The 23098-nt window shown below is 38.5% G+C and overlaps 3 protein-coding genes and 1 non-coding gene across 6 annotated transcripts in view; all 4 read left to right on the forward strand.

Moving 5' to 3' along the window:
* Nucleotides 1–23098, forward strand: part of nAChRalpha1 (nicotinic acetylcholine receptor alpha1) — a 372458-nt gene that overhangs the window by 152585 nt on the left and 196775 nt on the right. The window lies entirely within an intron of this gene.
* LOC141440017 (uncharacterized) lies at nt 1777–5307 on the forward strand. The gene is made up of 2 exons (XM_074104474.1): nt 1777–4322; nt 5118–5307. Exons 1-2 carry the CDS (start codon nt 1777–1779, stop codon nt 5305–5307), a joined length of 2736 nt encoding a protein of 911 aa, XP_073960575.1.
* LOC141440018 (cilia- and flagella-associated protein 61-like) lies at nt 7713–22971 on the forward strand. The gene is made up of 19 exons (XM_074104475.1): nt 7713–7782; nt 8592–8720; nt 9278–9417; nt 10605–10678; nt 10810–10924; nt 11539–11650; nt 12532–12602; nt 12724–12900; nt 13756–13981; nt 15102–15220; nt 15746–15874; nt 17140–17334; nt 18140–18268; nt 19055–19227; nt 20318–20472; nt 21142–21340; nt 21788–21957; nt 22193–22356; nt 22656–22971. The coding sequence occupies exons 2-19, from the start codon at nt 8661–8663 to the stop codon at nt 22969–22971; spliced, it is 2724 nt and encodes a 907-aa protein (XP_073960576.1). The 5' UTR covers nt 7713–7782; nt 8592–8660.
* TRNAM-CAU (transfer RNA methionine (anticodon CAU)) lies at nt 17395–17466 on the forward strand. Its single transcript has one exon. It is a non-coding gene; the product is annotated as a tRNA-Met (tRNA).

Here is a 23098-nt window from a genome sequence, read left to right on the forward strand (position 1 = left end):
ACGTCACGTTTTATTTTTATTTGTTTGTCATCATCATCTCAGGCTATACAGTGTTACCGGCCGCCTAGCTTTTTTTCAAGGGAGTTTAAAGTAACTTGTTTCTGTAGCTTGACTACGACATTACTTTAATTAATAAACTAAAGTACAGACTTTGTTAACTTTCTAACAACATTACAATTAACATTACAATTGCCAGCAATATACAGCAAAGTAAATTGACAAGTATAACCACTGATGTATTAAACTGTAGATACACAGTCGCGCGTCCGAATATGTCCGAGCCAAATGAGCGCCACTTTGGTAAATGTGGCCTTCTTTTTTCTCAGTACGTTGTTGTCAGTGCAAGCGTAACGATGCCCACGTGCGTCTTTAAAAAGTGCAAAAATCACTCGCGAAAACGGAACAAATCTGATGGAATATCATACTTTCAGCGAGTATTTGTTGTTTTTTCTATTAAATTGTAATACTCAGAGAGAAATATTGATTTAAATTAATTTCAAAGCCATTTCTAAATTGCTAATTAAAAGATAAACGTTGCCAGAATTCCACAACATTGACAAATGCCTTGCCTTTGTCACACGCACAGGAAAGCATATCAGTAAAACGAAACAGATAAACAACAGAACATGGAACAAAAGTGTAGTGGAGTTGCCGTCACTCTATTTTATTTACCGAGTCGCCTAGCAACGGGTAGCTATGTCGTTTGAATATTTACCTTGAAGTTTGCGATTTTAATTATGTTTTATAAAGCTTCGATAATATAATGTACTGACTGTCTGACTGTGTGGTTTATTCGTTTTTGTGCAAAATTAATAAAGCAATTTATGAACCACAAACCTCAATGAAGCCAACTTTGATAAAGTGCTTGCCAAATCTACACCGTATTAATCACTATGTTTACCTATTGTTTTTTACACTAAAAAAATCATACTAAGTATTTTAAACTGTTTACAAGGTTTATAATACAGTTTACATTTATTCACACTAGTCGAGCTTCTTATTATTTAATTACACAACATACGAAGTCCGCCGAATTTCCCGCGAATGAACTGTGCTGACAGACAGCCTGCAATTTTTTTTTGAGCTGCGCGGCGGCGTGCGCTGGCAATGGTTTTAGAAGCAAACAGCCAGAACCAAGGAGGATGAGAATTCAAATTGTTTTTTATTCGAAATACTTGCACAAGTGCTTACATTTCGGCGATATTTTTAGAAGCTTTTCTGTAGCTTGCCCTGTTTGCTTATTTATTTATTATTGTTTGTTTGGGTCAAAGGTAAACTGCTTATCTGAAATACGACAAACTCCAGTATTAAAGAAAGTACTTCTGGCATACTTAACAAAATTTGAGTGACAGTACTCTGCTCTAGTAGCAACAACTTGGTGGTTCTGACAGAATCGTCTCTGCAGGAGGGAACTCCTCAATAGTTAATAGTACCGAGTTGAAATTTGGTTTCTACTGAGGCAGACACAGACACCTCTCAAGGCCAACTAAAGACACCACAGCACAATGTAGCATAGCAATCAAAACCGGGCCCTCTACCCATCCCTCTTCTCCCAATACGGCCGGTCACCGCGGAGAGTTCGACCAAAACCCACCAAGGAAAAAAACTCAAACGATAAACACCTTCAAAATTTGTACCTTCAACGTGAAATCACTATCTTCTGAACTAAAACTAATTGAGCTTAAGTCAGCGCTACAAGACGTCAACCACGATGTCGTAGGTTTGTGTGAAGTTCGTCGTCTTGGTGAAAAAATCGTAGAGGACGATGAATACATCATGTATTACCTAGGCCAAACTAAAGGACTATATGGCGTAGGCTTCCTAGTTAAGAGGATACACAAAGAAAAAATCATATCATTTACTGGAATATCTGAAAGAGTGTGCGTACTGGAAATGGAACTAGAAAATACACGTTTCGCAATAATTCAGGCATACGCACCTACCGAAAAGTCATCCCAGGAGGAAATAGACAACTTTTACAAAGACTTAGAGAAAGCTCATGACTCTACATCTACGAAGAACACAATCTCTATGGGAGATTTCAATGCGCAAATCGGAACTCCAAAAAAATACGAAAGCTCAGTTACTGGTAAATATGGATATGGTAAAAGAAATGTTCGCGGACAGAGACTCATTCAATACGCACAAGAAAACAACTTAAAAATTATAAACACAATGTTTAAGTTAAAACCCAAGAACCGATGGACATGGATCTCTCCAGACAAAAACACAAAAAATGAAATAGACTATATAATGACTACAAAACCTCACATAATCTCTAAGTATGAAGTATTATCGTCATTTCCATTTGGATCAGACCACAGGTTACTAAGAGCCACGATTCAATTAAAACAAACGCGTAAGAGCAGACGAAATTTTTCAAACCAATCAAGAAAACTGAAAACAGCAGATGAGCAAGAAACGTACCTCAAAAACCTTAACAGCTGTATACCAGAACTTATAACTACGCATAGCGACTACAATGTGGAAGACTACTACCAAAAAATCGTCCACTGTATAAAAGAAAGCTTAAAAAACATTGAAGGAGCCGAAAAAAGGAAAATCCTGTCAGAGAAAGCGCTAGAACTCATGAAAGAAAGGAGTAAGCTACAAAATAAACATAGATTAAACAAAACCGATAAAGAAAACTTAAAAACACTTTATAAACTTACCAACAAGGAAGTGAGAAAATGCTACGATACTTATAGAACAAACATAATACAACTACACCTTGAAAAATCTAGGTCAGCTAAAAAAGCTTATAAAGAATTAAATAAATCAACTACATGGATTTCATCACTGCAGCCCGGCACTAGTAAATGCAAATCACGTACAGAAATCATAAAGATAGCCACTGACTTTTACTCAAAATTGTATAGCCATCCAGACATTACAAAGCAAAGCAGGGTCGACAATGCTTATCATAGCACAGATACGCGCCTAATACAGCAATTTTCAGAGTCAGAAATATTAAAACAACTAACAAAACTCAAGCCGGAGAAAAGCCCAGGACCAGATGGGATCACAAATGAGCATCTCAAAACTGCAAGGGCTGTACTACTGACACCTATCACTATTCTATGGAATAAAATATTGGAAGAGGAGACAGTGCCACACCAATGGAAGGAATCTGAAATAATACTGCTGTATAAGAAAGGCGACGCCGCGGACATAGGAAACTACCGTCCCATTAGCCTCATGTCATGCCTATATAAACTGTTCGCCTCCTGTCTACTAGACAGAATATCATCAAATATCGATGCACATCAGCCAATCGAACAAGCCGGCTTTAGAAGCGGCTTTAGTACAGTGGACCACATCCAAGTCGTAGACCAGGTGAAAGAAAAATATATAGAATTCCACAGACCACTGTACATGGCTTTCATAGATTACAAAAAAGCTTTCGACTCAATATCTCATGAAAGTATCTGGGAAGCTCTGGAATCACTAAACATAAAAGGAAAGTATATTAATATCTTGAAGAACATTTACGGTAACAGTACGAGTAGAGTCAAACTAGATAGAGTTGGCACAGTAATCAACATCAAGAGAGGAGTCAGACAAGGCGACCCAATCTCTCCTAAATTGTTTATTGCCGTTCTACAACACGTAATGGGAAACCTGCCATGGTCTAAACGAGGCATAGACATGAATGGAGACTTCTTGAGTCATCTGAGATTCGCTGACGACATTATCCTGTTCTCAGAATGCCCACAACAACTAAATAAAATGATAAATGAATTAAATCAGGCAAGTTCAAAAGTCGGCCTAGAGATGAACCTTGAAAAAACAAAAGTGATGACTAACCATCATACGACACCAATTTTGATCAATAACATACCTCTTGAATTTGTAGAAAAATATATATACTTGGGCAAACAAATATCATTCAATAAAGATAATAACTTAGAAGAGGTGGAGCGGAGAGTTGCAATCACGTGGAAGAAATATTGGGCTCATAAAGAAATCTTCAAGTCACAGTTGCCACTATCAGCAAAGAAAATAGTCATGGACACGACTATACTCCCAAGTCTAACTTATGGGTGCCAAACATGGACGATCGACACCAAGACTAAAAATAAAATCCAGACCACTCAAAGACGAATGGAGAGAAGTAGCATGGGACTAAAACTCAAAGATAAGGTGAGAAATGATGACATCCGCAAGAATACCAAAGTTACCGACGCCTTAACTTTTGTGTTAAAGAGCAAATGGAAGTGGGCAGGCCACGTCGCTAGATACGAAGATAAACGATGGACTCGGAGAGCGGTAGAATGGCCCGGACCGCCAGGAAAAAGAGCGAGAGGCCGCCCGCACGCCAGGTGGGCAGACGAAATAGCGGCAATAGCAGGCCGAGATTGGCTAAACATAGCCAAGGACAGAAACGAGTGGCATACCTTGGAGGAGGCTTTTACCCAAAGGGGGTCCATCCAAAAATAATTTATAAATAATTGAACTATACTAATTTGTTCAGTGTAAACAACTTTAATTAAGTATGTCAAATGAATTGTTAACAATATTATATATACTTAACACTGTAAAAAATTTTGCATGGAAAAATAAAAGTTTATATTATTATTATTATTTTATTTTCAAGCATGTGAAAATTATTTAAGCAACCTGTGGCGTAGTGGGAAAATTTTCGTTTGATAGGCCAGAAAAAAAGCCTGAGCAAAGTATTTTTTCGGTTGTTCGTAGTCTGAGCTAATCCACTCACCCGCATTCACAATGTCATAGTACTTATCTATTATTTAAAATCCATCGGCTTTTGTAATGTATTGTGCAAGGAAATAGAGTCGATAATCGATAATCAAGGGCCTTGATTCTAGGCGTTCATAATCTTTTTTTTTATACAATATAGGCTTGCGTTTGGCTACAATCACGCCTGATGGAAAGCAAGGATGAGGCCTACGATAGAGCACGCTTGCCTAGTAAATGCTCATTCACCCTAGACTTGAAAGTGGCTTTGTGCGGATTTTGGGATAACTGACAATGACAACGTAAGGGTGGAGACCCCGTCTACTTCTGGTCGACCTGTGGAAGAAAGGAGCAGGTGGAATAAGGTCGTGCAGTTCCGAAGCACATTTAACGAATTGTAGCCTGTAAAATACCGACAGGGAAGCCAGTTCTTCTACTGCGATGACGAAGGCTCTGGCGACAAAAATCCGCATCGCAGGCGACGCCGATGAGTATTCGCTCGCTGTTCTACCGAATCCAAAGCAGCTAGCTGATATTCAGCAGAACCGTCCCAAAGGTGGCAGCAATACTCCATGCAGGATCGGACTTGGGCTCGGTAAAGACCAATGAGCTGGTCCGTAGTGAAGTATCGCCTAACCTTGGATAGAATACCAAGCTTTTTCGCAGCGGTTTTTGCTAAGGATTCGATGTAACTCCCGAAGTTCAGTTTAGCCGAGAGGTCTAAACCAAGGAGCTGAAGGTGGTCAGATATTGGTACAGGCAGACCTCGGAAGGTTGGAGTTAGATTAAATCAGCTTTTACTACGAGCTTGTTATATGTTAATTTGTGGTTAACTACTCAATGGGGGTCAGTCTTCTTAAGAGTTAGCTCAGTTCAAAAACTTTTACGAAAGCAATTTAATTATAATTTTGTATTGAAATTCTAGCGCTGGTCTATTTTTCGTGTGGAAATATATAGATTTCACTGGATGACCGTAAAAGTAACAAAAATTTGGAGTTGAAATAAAAAATACAAAAAGACTCCAAAAAGTAATCTTGAAATTCCAGCTTCAAGAGAGAGCGGTCGGAGTAATGTGCCTCAACTCTGAAATAGACTACCAGAATCTCATAAAGACTTATGATCTCAGTTCATATTTCGGACTCAAAAAAGCTACTGATTTAGAGAAAGAAGTACTAAAACGCTCCAATAATTTGTCGAGTTGTTTGCGTAAGCATTGTATTTGTTGTGGCCCGATCGTAAAATCCGTCAGACCATGCAATGGGGAATGTCTGAAAAATTTAGAAACGCTTGAAACTTTTTATATCAATACGAATAACCTTTCTAATTAACAGAAAAAAATATCAGATTTTTAAGTAGCATCAATTAATTTTAAACAATGAAAGAGTTTTCTTTACCGCCAAATTACGACAGTCTGGTCGGTTACGACGTGTTGTTCTATAGTCCAGAATAAAAAATATTAAAAAAGAATATATGTGTCTTTGACTCGATCGTTTTGACAGGTGTCACTCTTTACCGGCCGAATAATACTGGCATGGAAATAAAGACCCTATTTTTCATGTACGCGTGTACAGTCAAGGGCAAAGATATCGAAACGGCCAAAGCTACAAAAATATGTAAGTATACACGACTTTATGCACCTAACGTTAAGGCCATGTATACATATTTTGCAACTTGGCCGTGTCGATATCTTTGCCCTTGACTGTACATGAAACTGACATGAGCTTCTATGACACAATGTTTTAAATTGTTTAGACTGTATTACTGCTATTTATTGTACAAATTATTTTTGACTGAGTTTTGTTTAATTAATGCTGCATGTTTAATTATTTATTTTATTAAGTCGTTAGAATGTTTAGATGTACCTATAACTGCAAAATATTGTACGCCTAACGGCAAAACATAGAGTTCTATGGAAATATTTAATAAGATCTGTTTGTTGTACATATTATGTTTGACAAATAAATTTATCATTATTATTATTTTCTATTTTGGTAAATAAATCATATTATTATTTTCTATTTTGGTAAATAAATCATTATCTTATCTTATTATTATGGGTGTGTAGATGAAAAACAGGGTCGGTATTATCAGAGCCGGTAAAGAGTGTCACCTGTCAAAACGATCTAGTCAAAGACACAGAAATTCTTTTTAATGTTTTTTATTCTGGACTATGGAATAACCCGTAACCGACCGGACTGTCATAATTTGGCGGTAAAGAAAACTTTCATTTTTTTAAATTAATTGATGCTACTTAAAAGTCTGATATTTTTTTCTGTTAATTAAAAAGGTTATTCCTATCGATAAAAAAAGTTTCAAATGTTTCTAAAATTTTCATCCATTCCCCATTCCTAGGCATACCATGAAACGCCGCCATTTTATGTTATGCTATAATATTTTGTGCTACTTATGAATTATTATGTGCCTAATTAAAAATAAGGTAGATCGATGAAAGCAAAGTATTATATATTTCTAGCTACGCACCAGGCACATCGTAAAGTAGTTGCTTTCTTGGCCACTTGCCACTCTCACTCACTGTCTGAAGAAGCACTGTATGAAGCTGAGCGTATGACGATGTGCCTAAGCGTCACTAGGCAATTTGTAAAACGATGAGGCTTGGATGATATGGCGGGTGTTGGTTAGTCAATTCATAAAATAGCGCCGTTTCATAATGTGCCTAAGAATATATATTTAACTTGATTGTCATCTCTTCATTCATCTCACTTATTACTTTATTACATGTTGCTGGAAAGAGCAAAGGGATAGGCTGCAAAATTACATTTGAAATTTACCATGAACGGTAGAGGAAATCATCGTGAGGAAACCTGGTCACACCTGTGAAGAAATTCGATGATGTGTATAATGTGAAGTTCCTGCATGGGAAATACCGCCCAAGCCATCTAATTCTGAGATGAAGCCTGTGCCCAGCAGTGGGGCGTATATAGACCGAGATGATGATGAGTTTGTGTTATGATAACAAATGTAAATTTTATTGTTATCTATCTTCCCAGTGACCCAATATTACTCGGGGAACGTAGCCCTTTTGATGACGTCCCAAAGTTGTCAGCAATACAACTAGACGGATGTGTAAGTATTCTAATATTTTAATACCCTAAGGGGCTGTTTCACCATCCATTGATTAGCGTTAACCGACGGTTAAATGTGATGCCGTCTCCGTCTATTCGAACAAAACAAATAGAGACGGCATCACACCTAACCGCCAGTTAACACTAATCAATGGATGGTGAAACAGCCCCTAACTGTTCAGTGGTGGCAGTTGGTTACTTTTTGTTTTACATTGGTTGTGTCTGGTATTCTACCGAACACGGACAGCTCTACCGTACTAAAGGACTACGGACCTAAAGTCGTCTGGCAGTGTCTTATCGAACCTCGACATTGGCAGAATCATCGCATCGTTCGATGGGGCTATTATTATCCCAAAAATTCAATTGAATTAGTACCCTAACCTACAACCCTACCCTCTATTATTTTCGACTAGCCGTTACCCGCGACTTCGTCCGCACAAAATTCGTTTATCGCTATCCCGTGGGAACTATGCAATTTTTCCGGATAAAAACTATCCTAAGTCCTCCTCCGGGACCTAAACTATCTGTATTCCGAATTTAATCTGAATCGATTCAGTGGTTTAAACAAACAAATAAACAGACTTACAAACTTTCGCATTTATATATATTAGTGAGATGAGATGTCCAGAGTACCTATATAAACCTGTTTGTCTACTTTAGCTTACGGAAAGCAGATGGATATAGCTTGTACGAATCACCATTGCACTATGGATTGTTCTGGGCGTTAGGTGTTAAGGGGGAAAATAGGCTAATTGGGATGGCAACTCACGATTATAAGCATGCAGTATCGCATTCTTTTATGTTAAACAGCAGCGAAAAGAAAAAACACGGCGTTCCAGAAAATCATCGGGTCGGGTCAACTTCGGAGAGAACGCGGCCATGAGACGCAGCTTCGACCATCTGTATTTTATCCAGCAATCTGATGAGTTTAGTGATCAGGTCAGCTTAACAATCCTCAAGACCAGAGGTATGGTTGTACTCTACGTGTAACTCTTCGTGAATTATGTTTCCAACTATTACTACGAATTATTTTGGTGTGTCATTGAGTGGGCGGCGCTACGAGTTCTAAAAAAACTTACATCAAAGAAAACGTTAAAAAACCGGCCAAGTGCGAGGCGGACTCGCGCACGAAGGGTTCCGTGCCATTATTACAAACAACACTCAACACGACCACGAAATCACGGTCCCAAATCAGCATAATGCCACCCGTGCGAACGGCGCTGGTCTGCCTTTGGGACCATCAATTGTGCAATTTTCTCTCTGGTCTCAAAAATATTTCTATATCAAATTCTATCTAAATCGGTTCAGCGGTTTTAAGCGTGAAAATGTAACAGACAGACGTGTCGACTTATTTCAGCGAAAGTTATTATGCTAAAATAACTTATAATGGTATTAGTATGGATAAACATATTTTTTTGGCTTAACGCCATACCACTTATAGTCGTATGATAATGCTCTTATTTTACTTACATGCGACAGTGTATTATTTTCCCCAGGCCTTCATGACGTCACCAACACCGTCGCTGATCCCACCGAACAAGGCGGTATACTTGGAGGCCGACCCATTTGACTACGAAATAGTCAACATCGATTATAAGTTACTGACTGTGCCTGATGTCGCGTCCTTTGCTCAAATGTGAGTATCTACCTAGAGGTAGAGTCATTTACGATGAAGCGTGCCGTGGTTCTTATTACAATGTCTTATGTCTTATTTTGAAAACCACGCGTCTTCGTGGATGGCACTAGGTATACATTTATTATACTTAGTTAAAATACGATCAACGTCTGATGTTGCTGCTTTCCTTGTTACATAATGTTACTGCATACATATGTGTGGGGACAGGTCATAATAGGTACTAGGTAGGTAGAGGACTGGGGACCGAAGTCTAGGGGGCTAATACTATGAAATTCGAAAATTGAAGTTCGTATCGTATCCCTCTCACTCAGTCTCGTATTATATAATAGAAGGGTCAGCGGGACAGCAAGATGCGAATTTCGGATTTCGCACTTTGTAGTATAGAGCCTGAAGGAAGAGGTTTGGAAGTTGTATTAAAGCGTCCGGATTGAGAAACTTCGATGGCATGGTTGGAGTTTCTATATTCGCTCACTAGAGGCGCTACATATCGACGCTTGAAAGGAGAAATTGACTAAGCGACATATTTTTAAGATAGTGAGTTACATACATGTTTGAAATCAGTATCTTAAAATAATGCCGCTTAGTCAATTTCTGCTTTCAAGCATCGATATGTTAATGTCATACAGAATTGACCGATGTCATAAATTCTAATTTCAAAGCTAGTTCTAGTTTTCAGCTTGAAAATTTAAACCTGACCATCAGTGGCAATCTCACAATAATTTTTGCTTTTAAAATATTTCAATCTCTAGTTAATAGATCTTGAATTAAGGCTCAATCAACTATTTTACCGACACTTTGGGCGTCTCCTGCGTTACCAAAATTGTCTCTGGCGTTATCAAAAAGTCGTACTTCCAATAAGATATTACACGGTTTAATAGGTTGAACTTACGTAGGATGGCATGTATTCATGTACACTATATATTAAATTACAGAAAAAATATGTTTACTTACAAAAATCTGCAATTTTTTGAAAAATGTCGCGGACAGATTAGTGTCGGTAAAAAAGTTGATTGACCCTTAAGCAAAATTCTACAAAGTTATGCCCGGTTCACATTATTCCAGTAGCATGACAGGTGCTCGATCGATCTTGTGTAACTCGTTTGGATTGTGACCCCGCAATGTATCGCTACTGGCACGACTACTGGAATAATGTGAACCGGGCGTTATGCTATATTTTGCCATTTCAGCCCAGAAAATAAACAAAAGGCAGATGCTGAAAGGTTCGCATCATCCACACTTAACAAACAGCGGCAGTATCAAAGTAAGCCAAGATTCGTGTTAAATACAACAATAGGAAGTGGATGAAAATCAAGTTGATAGATTCCGTTACTTACATAGTTACAAGTGAATCAAGTAAAAAGCATAATTAAATAATTAGTTATTGATTGTTAGGACGGCAATCAGTGCTTAAAGCGGCAAACGCGGATGTTAAGGAGCAAGTTTACCATGGAGATCCCAATGCCTTCATGATTGAGTTGTATGCTTTACGAGAAGATATCGATGAAAGGTAAATATGTATTGTTACTATCTATTACCTACGTAAGATAGTTTTTCAGGAGACACGTCATGTGGCATATAGGTACAGGTACAGTCAGCAGCAGAAGTGGACGAGCAGTTACGGTGTTGAAAATGATTTACACACAACTCTACTGCCACGGTAATGGTATGGCCACAAAACTTCGAAAAAATACAAAAATACTCCAAAAACCAATCTTAGGACTTGTACAGTCAACGTCATAAAAAAGTGATAATTTCTGTACCTTGTCGCTTTCAGTCGTTACACAATTTCGTATGGCTTTTCAAACATGACCTTAAAGTGACAAGGTATAAAAGTGATCACTTATTTATGACGTTGACTCTACAAATCCTAAGATTGGTTTTTGGAGTATTTTTTATTTCAACTCCAAGTTTTGTTACTTTTACGGCCATCCCGTAAAAACCATATCGAAAATACAAACTGAAACATAGATGCGAGCCCAGCTCAGAGAGAGACCAGCGCTGGTCTCTTTTTCTGTGCATCTATGTTTCAGTTTGTATTTTCGATATGTACAAGTCCTCTTCCACAGATGATAATAATAAACCTAATACTATACTCTCAACTCAATAAGTCGTAATTTTCAGGAAAGGTTACGATTTACTGGAAGCAGCTTTTGAAATTATGAAGGACTACGATTACTGCTTGATCCGAGTACCTTGTGATGGCAAATCTATCCATTTACTCCAACATTTTTGCGTAAATATTCATCATCCCAGCCTATATACGTCCCACTGCTGGGCACAGGCCTCCTCTCGGAATGAGAGGGCTTGGGCCGTAGTTCCCGCGCGGGCCCAGTGGGGATTGGGAACTTCACACACATTGAATTGTTTCGCAGGTTTGTGCAGGTTTCCTCACGATGTTTTCCTTCACCGTAAAGCTCGTGGTAAATTTCAAATGTAATTTCGCACATTAATTCCGAAAAACTCAGAGGTGCGAGCCGGGATTCGAACCCACGATCCTCTGCTTGAGAGGCCATAGGTCAAACCACTCGGCCACCACGGCGTAAGTATTATTTGAAATTATAAAACATTACCTACACTTTGCCTGTGGCTTCGCACGCGTACCATTAGGTAGATCTAGCAGTTAAATTGGAATTTGACGCTATTTTAATATAAGTAATATCCTGACCTGACGTATCTTGCATAAAAAACCCTAGACAATTTCATTTCTCTAAACTGATAGCAATTGGAGTTTTAGGATTTTAACTCGATATCCCAATAATATCGTAATAAAAGGTAGCATATTATGTGCTATTCCATACCAGCTATCAACATACCAGACATACAGCCGTATTAGCGTGAAGAAGTAACAAACGCACGCACACACATTCGCATTAATAATATTAAATATATGAGAAGGCGTATTTCGGTTTTTTTTCTGTCAAGTATTCTAACCAAGCCAAGTTCTTAGCAAAGTTTCATTAAAATCGGTTCAGGTTTACGAGATATTGAACTTTGAAATTAAAGTGGCTTTTTAACTTTTCTAAATGGTTTTTTAGCAGGATGGAAGGAACCCGTCATTATAATTAGGAAATTAACGGACAAAAAATCTATTTGTTTACGTTCGATTCCTTACAGTTTGTGTCCAGCAAAGGGGACGTTTGCACAGAATACGCACTGTACATTGCGCACAGACACTCCGTGTTAGGGTACGTAGTTTTCTATATTGGTTGCTGTTGGAAAATTGCTTATAGTTTTTAAGAAAAATATAAAAAAGGTCGCTTTAAAATATTTTTTTACGAGATTATTGAGTGGCTATTACATTTGCAGTAAACTGAGGGTCCGGAAAGCCGAGGTCATTGATGTACCTCAAATAATAAATTTAATACAGACCTTGGAAGGTAAAGAAACGATGTGGATAGTTGAGAACAGTATTATGGGGAAGAAGCAACATCAGGCCTATGTGTTTATGAGCGGAGTCACTTTGGTTGGTTACGGGATCGTGGAGTAAGTAGCGTTGATTTTGAAATTGATTTTTTTTTTTGCAATTAATGATATTGAATTAAAATGATAAAGGTGCGGACGTACTATTAAAACCCGACACCACGTTACGCTAGCGACACGCCATCCAATCCAACTCGTGTCAGTACTAATTAGTTCCATGTATTTATTATGGTCAGTTGCAGATAGAAACATGTGCCGGACGCGGGTACTGCCTTTTCGCAACGTAACGTTTGGCAACCTGTTTAATTTTGCAACTTTTCATTTCGCAAAGTCTTAAATACGGTATTTGACAATTCCTGAATTTGCCATATCTTACTATTATTATGAAAATATAGATGTACAGACAGTGTTCAGCGAAGAGAAAACTGAAATCGGTTGAAAATTGGATTTATAGTGATTTTTTGAAAAATATATATACCTGTCTCTTTCTCAAACGCTTTTCTCTATGCAGCAAGTATGGCGGTACTGGCGTGTGACGTCACATGCCAGTATATCTTTCTCTGTCTAATATTGAATTTCAAACCTTTATAACTTTGTTATTTGTAAAGGTAGCTTAAAAGTTGTTTTTCTATTCGATAACAGGCATTGTGTAGTTTTAATTTATAAAACATATACAAAATAGTCAAATACCGTATTGTACCTAAATATTTCAGGATTTATTTCAGGGCCATAGTGTAGAACCCTTTAGGTTAGGTTAGTTGGAAAATGAAAAGTTGCGAAATTAAACAGGTTGCCAAACTTTATTCGCCGAAACATAGTAAACCGTGCCGTACGACGTGGCGTGGCGTCGCGTTTTAGTAGTATGTTACCACCTTATGTTGGTTGTCTGAAGACTTATAAAAGAATGTTCTTTTGCAGACCACCAGAACAAATCAACTTCATCCAAGCAAAATTCAATTTGGATTATTACCACATTGGCAAATATCATAACAGGGGGCATGGAGCTAGCGTAGGCTTTGCTACCCTGAAGACTACCCTGGTGTACCCGGTGTTTGAGACACACTTCAGGTTCTTCCTCAGAGACATGATGAGGCTGCAAGGATGTGACAATCTAATGTGGCTGACGGGTTACAGAAATAAATGGGTCAGTCCATGAAATTGAAAAACAGAAGGAAATGTTATAAGTCCTGGCTTGCTCCAAGACCAGTGTCGCCAGAATTGCTTATATGCGCATTCATATACAGTTTGAAATCTTGGCGATTATTGGTTGTAGCGTCTGTGCGAAAAAAGTAATAACTTTTCATCCTGTACCATCAGCCAAATATGTGGTCTACCACCCTAAAGTTCATAATCGTTTGCATGTCATAAAACAATAATGCCAATAAACGTATCTGTCAACTTGAAAGTTCAACTTTAGTGACATATTCATTTGATAGGAACTTGTTTAAAAATTGGTAGACCACTTATTTAGCTGATAATACCATAATAAGAATTTTACGATAGCGCTTTGTTGCTGAGAGTTTATTGTACAGATATACAAATGAAAATTGCATACAATGTGCTGCCACCTAGCGTGGAATAGTGCAAAGATAATTGACTGCTGTTTATAAAATAAGAGATAATGTAACCCAACCGATAGATGTCTCTAAATTATTGCCTGGTAAAATGAACTCTAATCAAAATAATTTAAATACAACGCGGTTGAATACATGGCTATAGAACTGCCGGATGCTACTCGAATTATAAATTCAAATATGGCAACGAAATTGACGTGAATAGACTATGATATTATAAGTTGGACTTCTATTGTATGGGTCAAGAATTGCTGAATGTGAACTAAAACTAATTATTGCTAGTCCACTGAGTGATTGACTTACCTACCTGGGTGATGCTTGGGCTAAAACTCTTCATGCGTTATTTTAGAGGTGGGACCAAACCAGATCGATTGTGCGAACAATGCCCACAAAACCCCCACAGCAAATTTCAGCTAAATCGTTAAAGCTGTTTCCGAGAGTCCCGACGTAAATATTACAAAGATTGCTCGAGTAAAGATAATGATGAAAATAGCCTGAATGGCTTCGAGAAAAGTATGGTACGGCCGTGCCTTTGTTTTTGTTTTGCTCGACTTGGCAGTGCCCCCAGATTAAAACATGTCCAAGATATTACATATTTTGTGCATTAAAACTATTCTACTATTTGTATAAGAAGTATTCGCCCTTCTTTCCCAAATAACGCCTTATTACAATGTTCTGATCTCATTTCAGGTAATTCATAAAGCTAACACTATGGCAATAGCCATGGTGCCCCTTCTTCCGAGGAAGTCAGAATCTATCTGCGGTTTAATTCCACAGTTAAAGAATTTGGGAGTATTTTCAAGAAAAATGTAAGCGCAAAACTTAGCTATAAACTCCACAGGACGAGGTTTAGTTTACAGGCTAGTGTGTTACGTGTGTCAGAAATTCGTCGAAGAACTCGTCAAGTCACTGACATAGCTGTAAAAATATTCAACTTGAAGTGACAATCAAATGGGCGGGCCACATCGCTCGAAGAACAGAAACGTTAGCGCAGAAGTCCTTGAGTGGCGACCACGAACCGAACCGGCACGAAAGCGTTGGCAGCTCTCCCACTAGGTATGGACTAACAACATCGTGAGAGTTGCGGGCAACTGATGGATGCAAGTGGCGAGTTTTCGTTGCTTTTGTTCGGCAGTGGACGTGTTCCGGCTGGTGATGATAATGAATCGAAATGGCCTATATAAATCGGTGGAGAAAAATTGCGAAGGTACCTAGCGATTGTAGCGATGGGCGACCCCAAATGACCACGTCCACTCTGTCTATATTGTCCAACTTAGAAGATGATGTTGATGATTAAGTTCCTTATAAAAAAGTAATATTATGTTTTATTACAGAATGGCATTCAACACGTGGTTTATTAATAATAAAATTACGAGCATTACGAAGTTGAACGTCGATGCGAGGATCGTGGTGGTCGGTGCTGGGAACACCGCTCTGGCTTGTTTGAACGCTTTGCTATTCGGGTACAATTTTGGTATACCAGTAGTAATATTATAAAGTATCAGATTTGACAAAACAAAGTGTAGATACAACTCTACTTCTAGGGCCGGTAGGACGTGTCATATTTTTTCATGCTCCGCTGTGGCAGATTTAGTGAAGATTAAAGAAATCATTCTCATTTCTATCCTACGCTCTCGCGAAACTCAGAGGTTCATAAATACTTAAAAATATCAACCGTAAAATAAGTCGTCAGGTACCTACTGCAAAAGATACAAGGAGCGATTACAAAAACAAATAAATGAACTTGCCAGAGACCTATTGAGCGGGGAAGGTGATGTGACAAGGCTAAAACGTTGGCAATTACTCAAACTAGACGGAGAGAATAAAGTCTACTCTTCAAGACAATCAATGCTCAATGGAGTAGGTACCATCAGCCAAATAAATGGTCTATCAATTTTTAAACAGTTCCTATCAAATGAATATGTCGCTAAAGTAGAACTTTCAAGTTGACAGCAGCGTCTATGTCCATTATTGTTTTATTACACGCAAACTATTATTAACTTTAGGGTGGTAGACTGATGGTACCTACTCTTTTAAAAGAACAATTGAAAGTTTACGCTATCTGATTATGGCTGTAGCATAGCTGATTGCAGATGTAAAAAATAGTAGATTGTAGGTACAATGAGAGCATAAAACGAGCCATTTTACCCAAGACGTTCATAATAGCCACCCGAGCCGATAGGTACGGCGAGGGTGCATAGACTCGTCAAGGGGAAAATGGGGTTCGAGTTTTACACTCTGCTTTTCACTTAGATTGCGAGAGAATTAAATAGAAACAGTGGAAATAGTTGGTCACTTTCTATGTATCTTTTATTTTTCATGGATTATTATATAACTAATTATATTTTTTTTGTTTTATTGATCTATTTTGATCGATTTGATTCATAGTGATGATGATGATAAATTAAAAATTATTAAAATAAATAATGTAGAATGTTTGTGGCTGTTGACACCTGATTACCTTGGTTTTAAACAAAGATTTTACTTTATGCACTACAGCATACAAAGCCATTTTATGTGCATAGATCCAGCGTAAACACGACCTTCACGAGCATGAGAAGTGTTTTTTTTTATTCCGGAAAAGTCGCTAAATCTGTCCTTAAGCCTTGTCTGCATAATAAATGAACATCTTTGCAAAATTTTAGGTTTTCTACAACACTACGACGAATAAGTATGTCTGTCAGTCTTTTTTTTATTATAATAGGTATCTATTTTGTCTTTTACCCAGAGCGGGCTCACCATACCTAACTTTCACCAACGTGACACTAGTATCGCCGTCCGGCTTGCCATTCATCCGCCATTGCAAGCCGCACGTAGAAATGATGTTCCTTAGACACCGAACCACTACCGATCAATTCCTCAAGAGCACGCCTTATACGTACTATCTGAACGTGGTGGTTGGCACTGTGGTAGATATCAACAAGTAAGTGCCACTGTACTTTAGGTTACAGATTGGGGGTTATTTTCGAGCGTTGCCGTGGAGAGCAGAGTGGCGCAGTGGAAGCGTGCTGGGCCCATAACCCAGAGGTCCGTGGATCGAAACCACGCTCTGCTATGTATCTTTTTGTATTTTTTTAAAAGATTTAGTTAATGTTCATCATTACCAACGAAAGAGGTTTCCTATTTTCGTGTACTTACAGTCAAAATAAATGTTAAGTTAAAAGGGTCGATCAACTTTTCCCTGTACCGCGTTGCCATAGTTACGTCCCCTGGACAACTCTTTAACACCATGAGTTTCTCCATGTTTTCTGTGGTTATAATTCATAGAGCGTACATTTTGTCGTAGTTACAAGCCCATTATTTAATGGACAATCTCCTAAGCACATTAGTAGCACAGTTTTTTTAAGCACTGTTGTCTCTTGGACAACGGGACAGAATAACAAACAACAAAAAGTTGATCGACCCAAAAATTACACTTGATGTTGTTAAAAAAATAAATTATTAAACGGTTTTATTGTAATCTAAAAAAATCATCGTTTACATAATATTTAATCAATATATGCTACCTTCTGCGTTTCTATTTTAGTCTCATGAGTGACCTAGATGACTGGATTCCTTTAGTGCAATATCGCAGCATCATTAGTATTTGGTTACAATAAAACCGTTTTACATTAAAATACACAAGTACTTATGATTTTTCCCTTTTTACTACTTTTCTTGGGTAATACACTTAGCTTTTTTTTTGTAAACCTTTTTAATTTTGTTTATCCTCCATTATGTGTTACCAGGCAAGAAAAATTTATAACGTTATTGAGCGGCCACCGTTGTTATTACGATAAACTGCTCTTGCTATTCGGTAAGCAATACCAGCACCCCGATTACTTGCAGTCAGTGTTGGAACGAGCAAAGAACGTCAAGTAAGTAGTTTTGTTATTATCGCTTTTTAGGGTTCCGTAGTCTACTAGGACTCGCCATGTCTGTCCGTCTGTCTGTCTGTCCGCCGCTAAGCTCAGAGACTGTTAGTACTAGAAAGCTGTAATTAGGCTTTAATATAGATATCGGTTACGCCGACAAAGTGGTAAGTAAGAATAAAAAACACTTTTTTTTTTATTAGTAAGTAGTTTAAGAGTAAATAGCAGCCTAAGGTATAAAATGTACCTAAACTTGGAAGATTCCGTACACAATACGAAATTCTTAGAAAAATATTACTTTATTTTTTCGTAATGGCTACGGAACCCTATCTTGCGCGTGGCCGACACGCTCTTGGCCGGTTTTTACTATGAGTTAAAAATTATTATTTATTAAAAGATGTAAATCACACATCGACAGCTTTGGTTTTTGTTTTTTTTCTTTCTTTCTTTGTTTCTTTCTTTCTTTATAATAAATACGTATAAATATGGTATTGGGGCTCGAATTTTGAAATCACCTTTTTTGAAAATTATGGTAATCTGCGAAACAAGTTTTGACTAGTTTTAAAAATAAAGTTTGGCGGTAATTTTTTCCTGGTCTTACTATACTCTTATTTTAAATTTAACAGTGTTTCTCCACTTTTTGAATCGTATTTTGACGCTATACTTAAAACTTTGAACATCAATCAATCATATATGCACACATTTGTAAACCACAAAAGTCCTAAATAACATTTACAGGTGGTCATGCACCTTCTGACGGAATTAACTTTGGCATTGTATAATTTATTTTAGATCTGGCAACATCCCTCCCTATTCTCGTCTAGACGACCCTTCGTACCGCGAGCCGCAAATAAACACGGACTACGAAACGCCTGACAACGTATTCATCGTCAACAGCCTCACTGAAGCGAACAAGGCGCTACGCTTCGTCAAAAACTTCTACTATAGAAATAGTTCAACCGAATGTACGAGTATGGACAATTTGAACTATTCCTACTAATAATCTAATATTCCAAACGTTACAAACAGTTTATTTCGTCGGAGTGCATGTTTTTTATTCTTTCATGGTTTGACGAACTTGGTTAAAATTTGGTTCCAAATGGTTTGTCACTATTTAACTGGTCAAACATAGAGTACTTAACGCTTTTTCTTCGCGAAATTTTGCAAAGTTAATGCAGGAAGGCGAGAGGCCAATTGTTCACAGTAGAGTCGCCAGCAACAGTAAATATAGGTACAATGATAATGAAATGAAAAATTCATCAGGGTAGTTTCAGACTAGCGTTTTATTTGCGTTAATAAGCCCGTTTTCGGAAACGCGTTCGGTTCTGGGGGACCGTCCCTCTCACTCTCGTATTAAATAATTACTTAGCGTCAGCGGCACGGCAAGATACGAAGTTCGTATTTTCTGCTAGCGTTGAACACGTAGGAATGAGCATGCTAGGTATGCCAAAAACGACCGTATACTACGGGCACAATAAACGCTAGTCTGTAATCGCCCTTAGACAACTTGAATTTATTAATCTCGGTAACCCTTGATGCTCTGTACCAATTGAGTTCACTGGGTAACTAATTATAACATAACTCATCATCATCATCAGCCGGAAGACGTCCACTGCTGAACAAAGGCCTCCCCCTTAGAACGCCACAATGAACGACAACTCGCCACTTGCATCCACCGGTTTCCCGCAACTCTCACGATGTCCTCAGTCCACCTGGTGGGAGGCTTGCCAATGCTTCGTCTTCCGGTTCATGGTCGCCACTCGAGGACTTTTCTCCCCCAATGGTTATCTGTTCTTCGAGCGATGTGGCCCGCCCATTGCGACTACAACTTGCATATTTTTCCAGCTATGTCGGTGACTTTAGTTTTTCGACGAATATCCGTATTCCGGATTCTATCGCGCAAAGAAATTCCAAGCATAGCACATAACTACGAACTCTTAATTACATTTTAATCTAACAAACCTTCATATCGAACGAAAAAAAAGTGCAATGTAATCAAAGTAATTTCTAATTTTACATCTTTGAGGTGTGTAATGTTCTATAATTTGTATTTAGATCAAGTGATAGTGTACGGAGCTTACTTGCACGCGTATTGCTGTATAGCGGCGTTACTGGAAATGGAAATCCCGGCCCGTAATATCACGTTTGTGGAACCATTCCCGCCTGAGGACCCTACTAAGCCCAGGATTCCTGTGTTCTCTAATATTTACGTGAGTTCTAATTACGAATTGGGATGATCACTTCAATAAATTACGCATGTTACATACCTACATGGGTAGTTTATTAAAATCACCTCAACATACCTGAAAATCTGTATACAATCTTCAGAGCCCGTTCCCACTTGTCGGGTTCAATGGCGTGCAGTGGTCAATTCCAATTCTAGGGTAGGCAGCTGGTAGTCCGCGCCTACAGCAAGCAGCACTAGAGCTGCTAATCTTCATGCACGCCATGTAGAGTATCCGATTTGGTTTGTGTCGGATGTCAACCATTTCTGCCACAGTATACAAAATTGGTGTACCTAGTGTAGAGTAAGTGTGAACTTTTTCATATTAAATGTTCTGCTCTGCGACTGGGACATCCGATCAAAATCCTACAACCGACAAGTGGGAACGGGCTCTCAGACTATACTAGTCATTTGCGGATCCGTTTTGTGCCAGTCGGATTTCCGTTTAAAAATCTGTACCGCATAAACAGCCTCATTTAATAATGTATTCAACCACTATTGGGTGTCCGACATTTTGCCTATAACCCGACCAGTGAGAAATTAGTCAAATTGTTTGTTTCACGGACTAAAATAAAGTCCAAATTCTCCTTACTTTAAGTCTTAGCTCGTAATATTTTGTCAATAGATACTTGCCTCACAAGTTCATTTATTGTAGGTTGACCAAACGATGCGAGAAGTACTTAATGAACTAGGAATATCGGTGTACCGCTCGTACTACTTCCAGTCTTGGAATGTGGACATGTACAACATGGCAACCCACGTTAATTTCCTCTCGCATTTCCAAATGGTTGAACTGGAGTGCTCGGCGATGTTCTACTATGGAGTTAAAGGAATAGACGCCAACGCATTTCAGGGTACGTTCTGCTTGTGCTACAAAATTACAAAGAGTTTCTAAATGGTTTCGGATTGGCCCAATTAAACGTTACTTTCAGCATCTCCCTTCAGACATAGTTAGGTAGGTACCTAACAAACTTAAGTTTTCTAGTCTCACTTTTCTAGTGGACAGAAGAAATCGTATGGATGCGGAAAACAGATAAGAAAATTTAAAGAATGAGATTTTTTGTTGACCCTTTCGCTGCGACACGGATTGAAGTGACTGGAGCTTTTATTAATGTTTGAAACGCTGCAAGTCGTATCCAGATCAAGTTTGATTAATTGCATGTTTGTTAATTTGTTAATTAATTAAAACGGGCACATAGGAAACTTATATTTCGAAAACACGTTACATTATGTTGCCTAAGTTTAAACAGTTTTTTTTTGTTACTGAATCCCCTTATATATTTTCGACCATTGTTTATCAGCTATCCACAGGAGCGGCATGGCGTACGACGCAGGTATCCTCATTGACCACCAGTTCCGCACCAACGACCCTTCGATCTTCGCCGCAGGACCTTCCACGCGCTACTGCCCTCGGTACTTCGCTGAGTTCAAAAAGCAGAAGTTCTATGATTCGTATGAAGTCGGTGAGAAGGTGGGTGTGAGGAGGTTTACTATTAATAACAATAAATTTATTTCAAAAAACATCGTTATAATAGATTCTTAAAACTTCACTTCCTAAATAGGTATTAATAAAACCTGTGCTTTAGGATAAGTAGCTCTCCACCCCGTAAGATTTCGATGTTAGTTACAAATCGTATGATAACTCATAGTCTGTTCTTCATACAGGCCATTCTCCCACACTTTTGCGATATACTATATCATTTTAGCTGGGTGCAGAGATAAGAAATCAGTTGGACCCATTATTTTCCCAAAAAGCCGCCGAATCAAACAAATCTATGCGAAGCTCGGTAAGAACCGTCAGCTTCGATTCCTCGATTGACCGAAACTCTCAGCAATCGGCTGAAGATAAGGAGTCTTTTTTTGGAAGCAAGTAAGTACATGCATATAATTTAAAAAAAATATTTTGTCGATAAGAAAAGATAGGTACGGTCAGCATCAAAAGTAGCTGCATACTTTTGTGCTTTGTAATTTTACAGCAGCGTACTTAACACCATACAAATTTGACAAATGTGCTAATACGACATAGTAAAAAAGTGATCCTCTACTTTTGGTGCTGACTGTACCCTTAAAAAATATACGAGTAACTCGTATCGCAATTACTCTGTTTATGGCATCTTGGCCTTTTGTCCCAGATGTACGTGAACCATATATTTTTATTCTAATGCTTAGGAGAGAAACTCGCGACAAAGTAAAATGCGAAAGAGTGCCGGAGTTTGTGAAGCCTATCGTAAAGCAATGCATGCTGCCCGGGGGCTTGCAGTACTTGGAAGTGCGCTCGCCAGGGATGAAGATACCGCACCATTACATACAGACGCTCGATTTCAATGTAAGTACGAGGACCTACCCAGAGGATGGGCTGGAATTGGCATTAGTATTGGGATATCTCCCGCTGGCCGATGCGAGCGCGCACGATAACGCGCGTTTTATTAGGAACTTCTCGCTCATCCCTCGCCGTCTCGCTTCGCCGGTGGAAAATCACCTTTAGGGTCTACGCCTAGCTGGCGCGGGTGCACGGAGTAAAACTCCGCACCACGCGACGTGTGCAGATAGCGCTGGCTCTTACTATTTAACCGACTTCTTTTCAATAGGCGTCCATCTGCTCCATGCTAACG

The sequence above is a fragment of the Choristoneura fumiferana genome, chromosome 21, assembly GCF_025370935.1.
Source record: "Choristoneura fumiferana chromosome 21, NRCan_CFum_1, whole genome shotgun sequence".
NCBI lineage: Eukaryota > Metazoa > Arthropoda > Insecta > Lepidoptera > Tortricidae > Choristoneura > Choristoneura fumiferana.

Excerpts from the sequence above, each read along its gene's own strand:
- LOC141440017 (XM_074104474.1), top strand. The coding sequence starts at position 1,777 with ATGTATTACCTAGGCCAAACTAAAGGACTATATGGCGTAGGCTTCCTA. Across the intron at positions 4,323-5,117 it reads AGAGGCCGCCCGCACGCCAG|GGAAGCCAGTTCTTCTACTG; the intron begins GTGGGCAGACGA and ends AAATACCGACAG.
- LOC141440018 (XM_074104475.1), top strand. The coding sequence starts at position 8,661 with ATGAGACGCAGCTTCGACCATCTGTATTTTATCCAGCAATCTGATGAG. Across the intron at positions 12,901-13,755 it reads GTTGGTTACGGGATCGTGGA|ACCACCAGAACAAATCAACT; the intron begins GTAAGTAGCGTT and ends GTTCTTTTGCAG. Across the intron at positions 17,335-18,139 it reads ACTGTGGTAGATATCAACAA|GCAAGAAAAATTTATAACGT; the intron begins GTAAGTGCCACT and ends ATGTGTTACCAG.